We start from the raw sequence: 9,135 nt of genomic DNA on the forward strand, positions 1-9,135 counted from the left end.
TATTCATAATTAATGTTAATGGAAGCGGAAACGTTGAGCATGAAAAAAAAAACAAAGAAAATCAAGTTGTTTCCTCCACAAAAAAACTTTAATTTTTAAAGACGTTTTGAAAATAAATTTGAAGTGAGAATAATAAACAAGTGAGTTAAGTTCTTTAACAAAATTTCTTAAAAATCCTTCGAATAATTTGAAAATATAATTCAGGATGCAAAACTTTGCAAGAAAATATCATTTGAGCCAGATTTAAAGGGCTTTGAGGCGATTGTGGGTTTGGTGGCGTTGAACAAACGTACATCATTCAACTAATCAAAAGTTTGTAAAAACTGTTTTGTTTTAGTTTTTCCACAAGTACTAGGTCAAAAATTCATATCCCGTGCTTCCAGTTACTTTTCATATTTTGTGATTTAGAATTTTAACGAAAACTAAAAATTTTCAAATTTCAAACAATATAATACCTTTAAACGTTGTATTAGAAAATGATTTTGATTTCTAATATAGAAAATGTTCTAAACATATTATTTTTTCAAAACATGCAAAGTTCTAGGTTGAACTCTTTAGAAAAATCTAAGTTCTGCCAGATTTCCGGCGACAGAACACATAAGAATATTTTAAACAAAGAAACTCAAAGAACGAGGTGTCATTTACGACACCTGGGCCCTTTGAAAAACTACCGCCCGTCAAAAAATGATGTGATATGTGCAAAAAATAGGAAATGTTGCAAAGAGATTTGAAGTGTGGATACGTGTTGTGACGTCATATGAGCAACTTTGATTCAAACGGCAAGTTCGTTGAAGGTGGAGAAGTGACAGAGAAGATTTTACGTTAAAAAAAATAGCATAAATTGACAGAATATATCGACATAAAATCCGATAAGAACTTATCAAAACGTTTTCTGTACTTTTCATTAAAATTTTTTTATATGTATATTTGCTGGGTATTTTTTTATATCTAAAAATTTTAATCAGTTCACAAAATTAACTTCACAGATTTATGTTTTAATTTATGAAGTTTTTCAAGAAAAATGAAAATAAGGTACAATCAACTAAAACAAAAAACTGTTTTCACACTGCAATATTTTGAAAAGGGAATACTAGCTTGATTATGATGTTAATGATTATGTTAGATTTATATAATAGCAGGTTTTCTAAATCTCGGAGATTCAAAAAAGCGACCGAGTTTAAAAATAAACAAAATTTAAAGTTTCAGTTCTTAGAAAACAATAATTTGCCTATTTTCTCAGCGCTCTCAATTTTTTGTTTTAGACTTTTTATTAGTATGCACACGCCTCAAAAAATATTGAATCGCAAAAAGAAAAAAAACGAGGAAAAGAGATAAGATTGTGGGTGTGTGAATTCACCGCTGGTAACCATGGATTCGAGAGATTTGTGGTCTCTGCATATCTCAAGGAAAACCAAATAAGAGAGAGGAATGGAGAAAAAGTGGAGAAAAATTAAATGGGGGGGGGGGGGGGGATGAGGGGTTGGTAAGTTTTGGATCAAGTCCTAAACGCATACCCAGCTAACATTTATAAATTCTTTGCTGTGAGAAATTTTTCTAAGAGTTTCGCCTATTCATTTCTGTTTAAAATCGATCAAACTGACTTTGCATAAGTTGGGAATTTGACAATTTGTACTTTATCCGAACTTCTTATCAATTTTACCGTATTTATTTTATTAGTACGGGACCTTATTTTTCAATTCAGACAGCTCATATCTCAGCTGTAAAACAGTCGGATGCAATATTAATAAAACGAACAAAATAGCTTATATTAGCTATTATCAGCAATGGAAACAATTAACAAGTTCTCTTTCTCGAAACTGTTCAGCTACAGTTTTACAAAACATTCAGATTTTTTTCTGCTTCAGATAATTGACATTTGACCAATTTTCACAAGCTTCAGATCATTGTAGGCCAGACCAACAAAAATAAACAAAGCGTCTAAATTGTTCAAACTAAACAATCTCTTATAGAAAAGTTATTTGACTTTTGAAAATTTTGGTGACTATGACACACAATAAATGTGTTCAACAAAAATGGTGATGAAAAAAATTCTTAAAAGTCATATGTCTGACTGAAAAACTCATGTCACTCCTTTTCTTGAAAACCTGAAAATTTTTGTATTTGTTTCTGGAAAAAAAATTGGGCAAAAATGATGGAAATCAAATTCTCATTTTAAAACTTTTTCGAAAATAATTATTTTTTGTGTTTTCAAAATGCCCTGATTTCTCTGAACTTTTGCCAAAAGTAAATTTAAAACATTGAAGATAAATGTTAATATTTAGAAGCGATAAAATTTTTTTAAATTTGAATTTTTAGTTTTAGAAGTTTGATAAATAACATGTCATAATTGGCAATCAATTTTCCCTTTTTAAGCATTGAATAAAAACAAATTATATATGTGTTTTGTGACAAGAAACTAATCATATTGGTCTCTGAAATTTGATTTATAATCTGAAAGTTGTCTACTTCAAATTAAGCGCTTAACCAAACTAGATCAAAATTAGTTTACCTCGTTGAGACATTTGATGTCATACAAAAACATTTTTTGAAAGTATTTTTTTTTGACTTCTGAAATGCTTTTAACAAATTAACACATTTAAAACAATTTTGTAAAGCCACACAGATAAAAATGAAATAATGAAAATATTAAAGTCCTCTGTATGTATAAAACATTTTGACTGAACTGGAGAACAGTGTTCGAAATATATTTCAACTGTACTTGCTATTATAAAATAATTAGCACTCATCTCTTCTTATTGAATAAAATTTCAACAACCGCCAGTGAATTTCTTTTGCTCTTCATTGTTGCTCTGACGTAATTAGTATTGTTGAAAACAAGGAAGGGGAGGAAGTAACGGAAAAACATTAATTTTTGAAATAAAAATAAGTTTTAATATTGATATGATAATTTAATTTTGCAAGATGTTTATTTGGAATGAAAATGCCTTACAGTTTTGAAAATTAAAAACAGGTTAGCGAAAAATAATGAGGTAGATACACTTTCTATCATTTATCAAATAAAATACATTTTACGATGTTCAAAAAACACATTTTTTGCTCACAAACTCGATTTCAAAAAAAAAATCTGATTCACAAAGTTAAGTTAAACAGTTATGGAACTAAAAAGTTATAACAATGCGCAGTTTTTTGTAACTATTTTAAATAGTTGTATTGTCTTGAAAAGTACTGAAGCCAGCCTTAAAAAATTAAATTTGAAACAATAACATTTTTTTATTATTTTCCATTCATTCGCTTCACAAAACATCGTGACATGAATCCTTAAGAGTTATATTTACAACAATTCTACAAAATTTTGGTGGCATCAAAAATTGCAGCCAGCAAAAAATGATAAGCGAAAACTAAGAGTTCTCATCAAAAATGAATAGTTTGTGCTCAAAAATTGCAATACTAACAAAGTACGAACATCAAACGTTTCAAAACTGACAAAAGCACCAAGAAATGTAAGGGATGAATGCACTTGACTAGAGCAAAAAATTCTCTGACAAAAAGGAGGAAAAAATGCGCCAAATGTGGCGAAGTATGATTTATGCGTTTTTGGAAATATCGAAAAATGAAGTAGAAACTTTGAAAATGCTGAACTTTTTTTTGCAAAAGAGGTGAAGTATGTTATATACTTGCTGTGATTTAGAGTTTTGAAACAAAAATTAATTTTTCAACTTTTATTCCAAAAATTGGTATTTTATTTGAAACATATATCGTAGGGCAATTTATTTTTAGCGTGAATTTAATCAAAAACAACGTATCAAGTAAAAGATAATATAATGTCAAAAGTAATAATCAGATGCAAATGAGCGGGAATTTTTGCCAGCTTGACGACGTCGATTGCGATCACCAACATGATGCCAACGAGGAGGATTAAAATGTTCTGTTGGTCCGGTATGAAAAAATACAGTTTGAGTATTGCTCGTTTTGAAAATTAACAAAAAGTAGATATAATAATTTTCTTCAAATGTTCAATTTTATCACAAAACTGCACACGTTAATCATCCCACTAAAATTTTTGCCCCTTGGACATTTGTTTCCCATACTTCAAACTTACTTTTTCTGTGAAGACTTTTTTGTTTAAAGGTTTCTGAAAATTTGAATGTTAGGAAAGAATGTTAATCGAAAATCAATGAAAACATAATTTTAGACGTTGAAACTGGAACTTCCGATTGCATTCGTCAACTGTTCTTCGATTATCCTTTAGAAAACCGGAAACCCCAACAAAACTTACAGTTGACGGAGCCGTAAAGTGTTTCTAAATTTGAGCCGTAAACGGACCGTTTCGGGCACTTTCCGCTTTGCCCGTGCCTATGTTTTATTTTTTTTCAATTAAAGTAGATTTTTATTTTGAAATCCAGAAATAAGTTGAAATACTTTTCTCAATGTTTTATGAGAATTAAAGTTAGTTATTATCAACCGCTCATTAAGGAGAATGAAGTTAGATTTGAAATAGCTGAAATTTGTTGAAAATTTGCGGTGAATTACCGACAACCTCTTTCAGCAAAATAATTTATGTATCCTAAAACCTTCTGATATACATATAACACAAAAATGAATGACATCTAGTGCTTTTTTGTAAAATATTGCAGAAATTGTCTATTCAAACATTTTTGTTTATTTTCCAGTGTTTCAAAAAAAATTCCAAAAAACTAATTCTAAAATAAATGTGTGGACTAAGAATGTTTTATACGATTTGGGTTTAAAAAAAAAAAGGTTTTTTTCAAGCTGAAAAATAAGTCTCAAAATGTTCGTATATCAATAAAACTTAAAAAAAAAAAACATCAGTGCTGGAAAACAGTCTTATGAGCCATTGTTAAAAGATTGACTTTTGTGAAAAAGGGGGCTCGCATGTATGTAGGTTTGTTATTCAGGGTGAACAAGGTCTTCTTCATTTTTTTCCCGGCTTGCCTCCAGGGAAGACCAATAGCGCGCAATTACATTCCCTTGCACCTGTGTCGACTCGTTCTCGACTTGTTTCTTTCAGTCGGTTGCTCATATTATATGTTCTAAAAACGATAATTTGGAACTATTATCTTCTTTACCTTTTTGTTGCTTCATATTCATGCTTTTGGCTTGGGCTCTACTTGTGTTTTGATGACCTGCAAACTGTGTCACGATTCGGTAAGTATTTTGCATGTTTTATGTGAATACATTTTTGCAAATGTTCGCTGTGTGAACTGGCTTGAGTGTTAGGAATGGAAAACCAATAAGACCAACATTTCTCAATGTTTTTCATTGTAGTGAGTATGGTAGATACTCGAGTAAATTTCAAAAAATTTGCCGGCATTGTCGGTATATTCAAATGCAAATTTGAAAAAGTGCTTTATAAAAAGGAAGTGTTAAATAAACGTTTATCAAAGTCTCTGTCGAAATACAATTTTGCGGAGAAATGGGATCATTTGATTTAATTTTGAAAATCCTTTTCAGAAAAACTCAGCATGGATGGCGTGGGTCGGTTGATTTTATGGTTTGCATTCATCTGTTTTTCTGGAGTTGGTATTATGTTCACCACGTTCTTTCACAACAAGGAAGGTTTGTAAAGTTTAACAGTTAAAGGCGTGCCAGTGAAATATTTGCCACGTTCACGCAGTATCTCACAAAGTTTGATAATGAACGTAATTTTGAAACTTTACAGAGATCAACCAAACGTATTTTCCACTGTCCGCTCGTACACTGAGATAATTTTCCTACCCAGCTCTAAACTTGATCATGTCTGCTCCATCTCTACTTTTTTGGAGTGTTTCTGTGAAACTAAGCGGTACGGTTTTGTGTCTTATGATTTCACTCATAATCTGTTTGTATTCAGCGTTTCTTTCTTACACAAGCTGGCTCGTTGTTTTGATTCAATGGTATGATGATGGTGTTTACTGCATCTGCCACCAGACACCCAGAGACTCAGTGTCCAAACGTACTTCTCAACTGTCCCAAGACGAATTAAAACAAATCAAATTGGTGATTGACGAACTGAAGATGTTAGTTGTACGAAGATCCTAAATCAATTCAAGTTTTGATTTTCAGAAATAGTTTTGCGCTCTATGAATGGGCTCAGCACTTGGAACAATATCCCTAGTCTTCTTTATCAGAAACAGTTCAAGACGTTTGCAATCGATTGAAAATGGCTAGGGCAGCATTGGATTTCTCGATGAAGAAGTCTCTCTAATTTTCCTGAAGTTTCGCAATTTATTTGACAAGTGATTAATTGTAGCTTCGTACGTTACCAATGCTTTCCAATTTTTCTTGTGGGTTATTCTCTTTAGTCGTATTTTTTTTGACGGTCTGTTTTCAATAAATTTTTCTCATCTTTTCAAAACTATTCAGACATTTTCAAGAATAAAATTGTATCTTATCCATCGTTCACCCTTTCCGACACTTTTCCTCGATTGCTGAGCACACAAACATGCGAATCCTCGGTCCTCGTCGCGCGGAAACAACGCGCGGCCATTACATTGTAGTGTCGTTGTCAGCATTTCTAAATCATTTTTCAGTCGATTTATCGATTTCTTTTTAATATAATCGCTGAATTTCTTAGTAATAAAAACATTTATCTTTCTTAAATATAATTTGAGGCTCAATAGGTGAAGATTTTGTAGACGAGCAAGTCGCCTGTTCCTCATCGTCATCTTGATCGTTATCAAAGTTCAAGCAACACGGCACTGTATCAGTGATCAAACGGCGTTGCGCGTTTGGCAGATTTTCACTATCGGAAAAATCAAATGGAGACACAATTTTAGATGTTTGGCGAACAGCCACTCCGGTGAGAGATTCCAAATGAACTTGAGAAGTTTCTGGAGTTTGGATGAAAGTGTGCTGCTGATTCTGAAAAATTCGAGTTGATAACATTTTGGGTTAAAAAACTGATCACATTGACAAATTGAGCACCGATTTCCGAAAATGTTTCCATTTCTTTTTTTTCTTCGAGTTCTATATGAGTTCAACTCTCCACCACGGGAAAATTTTTTGCGAACTTTTTCATCCCAAAAAAAAAAGGAAAAAAAAATTTTCATCCCAAAAAAAAAAGGAAAAAAAAATTTATTCATCCCAAAAAAAAGGAAAAAAAAGGTCCAGAAAAAACAAACAAACATTTTTTTACAGTTTTTTGTTTTTTTACAGATTTTGCAACGGGTTTGGAGCGGATTTGGAGAAGATTTGGAGCGGATTTGGAGAAGATTTGGAGCGGATTTGGAGAAGATTTGGAGCGGATTTGGAGCGGTTTTTGAGCGGTTTTGGAGCGGTTTTGGAGCGGTTTTGGAGCGGTTTTGGAGCGGCATTGGAGCGGTTTTGGAGCGGTTTTTGGAGCGGTTTAAGAGCAACCGGGGGTTTTTGTCTTCAATTCATTTTTTTTACATACTGCACTTTTTTGCAAAAAAAAAAATTTGGAATTTTGGGAGAATTTCTATGAAAATGGATTGCTAATTTTTTTTTTAGTATTATGGGTACGTTTCTGGGTCAAGAAATTCGTGTTTGGTCGCGCTACAGGGGTTTTTGTCTTCAATTCATTTTTTTACATACATATGACTGCACTTTTTTGCAAAAAAAAAATTTTGGAATTTTGGGAGAATTTCTATGAAAATGGATTGCTAATTTTTTTTTTAGTATTATGGGTACGTTTCTGGGTCAAGAAATTCGTTTTTGGCCGCGCTACAGGGGTTTTTGTCTTGAATTCCAATTTCAACAGGTATATACAGGCACAATTCTGTATCCGAATTATTTTTTACAGGCATATAGGCCTTGAATAGACAATTTTGGCCTTGAATAGACAATTTTTTTCTAAGATTATTGGTAAAGTTCGGGACCTGGAAATTAAATTTAAGCTACGCTAGAGGTGTTTCTGTATCCGAATTATTTTTTACAGGCATATACCTTGACGAAATAACAAAAAAAAAATGTTGGAATTTTGGGAGACTTGATATGGCCCTGAATAGACAATTTTTTTCAAAGATTATTGGTAAAGTTCGGGACCTGGAAATTAAATTTAAGCCACGCTAGAGGGGTTTCTGTATCCGAATTATTTTTACAGGCATATACCTTGACGAAATTACAAAAAAAAATTTTTTTTTTTTACATACATATGACTGCACTTTTTTGCAAAAAAAAAATTTTGGAATTTTGGGAGAATTTCTATGAAAATGGATTGCTAATTTTTTTTTTAGTATTATGGGTACGTTTCTGGGTCAAGAAATTCGTGTTTGGTCGCGCTACAGGGGTTTTTGTCTTCAATTCATTTTTTTACATACATATGACTGCACTTTTTTGCAAAAAAAAAATTTTGGAATTTTGGGAGAATTTCTATGAAAATGGATTGCTAATTTTTTTTTTAGTATTATGGGTACGTTTCTGGGTCAAGAAATTCGTTTTTGGCCGCGCTACAGGGGTTTTTGTCTTGAATTCCAATTTCAACAGGTATATACAGGCACAATTCTGTATCCGAATTATTTTTTACAGGCATATACCTTGAAATTACAAAAAAAAAATTTTGGAATTTTGGGAGACTTGATATGGCCCTGAATAGACAATTTTTTTCTAAGATTATTGGTAAAGTTCGGGACCTGGAAATTAAATTTAAGGCGCAAAAAAAAAAAAATTATAAAATATTATAGGTGAGTTTTTGGGACAGGAAAGTAACTTTAAGCCGCGCTAGAGAGGTTTTTGTGTCGAGTTTCAATTTTCACAGGTACTAGTAGGCGCAAAAAAACAAAAATAAAAATTATGGAATTCCGGAAATGTTTTGATAGATTTGGATTCTAGATTTTTTTAAAATATTATAGGTGAGTTTTTGGGACAGGAAAATAACTTTAAGCCGCGCTAGAGAGGTTTTTGTGTCGAGTTCCAATTTTCACAGGTACTAGTAGGTGATATACCTTGACGAAATTACAAAAAAAATGTTGGAATTTTGGGAGACTTGATATGGCCTTGAATAGACAATTTTTTTCTAAGATTATTGGTAAAGTTCGGGACCTGGAAATTAAATTTAAGCTACGCTAGAGGTGTTTCTGTATCCGAATTATTTTTTACAGGCATATACCTTGACGAAATAACAAAAAAAAAATGTTGGAATTTTGGGAGACTTGATATGGCCCTGAATAGACAATTTTTTTCAAAGATTATTGGTAAAGTTCGGGACCTGGAAAT

General features: G+C 32.0%; 1 protein-coding gene and 1 pseudogene across 2 annotated transcripts; one reads left to right on the top strand and one right to left on the bottom strand.

Annotated features, from left to right (window-relative positions):
* The first annotated feature begins 5,444 nt into the window (after positions 1 to 5,444).
* Positions 5,445 to 6,076, top strand: Y60A9A.3 (annotated as a pseudogene). The gene is made up of 4 exons: positions 5,445 to 5,538; positions 5,642 to 5,764; positions 5,813 to 5,978; positions 6,025 to 6,076. Coding segments are annotated over exons 1-4 (435 nt in total).
* A 455-nt stretch (positions 6,077 to 6,531) lies between these two features.
* Y60A9A.1 (uncharacterized protein) lies at positions 6,532 to 6,846 on the bottom strand (the record flags this gene model as incomplete). Its single annotated transcript, NM_001375171.1, has 1 exon — positions 6,532 to 6,846. The coding sequence occupies one exon, from the start codon at positions 6,844 to 6,846 to the stop codon at positions 6,532 to 6,534; it is 315 nt and encodes a 104-aa protein (NP_001361883.1).
* Positions 6,847 to 9,135: the final 2,289 nt, after the last annotated feature.

Source organism: Caenorhabditis elegans, chromosome X (assembly GCF_000002985.6).
Source record: "Caenorhabditis elegans chromosome X".
NCBI lineage: Eukaryota > Metazoa > Nematoda > Chromadorea > Rhabditida > Rhabditidae > Caenorhabditis > Caenorhabditis elegans.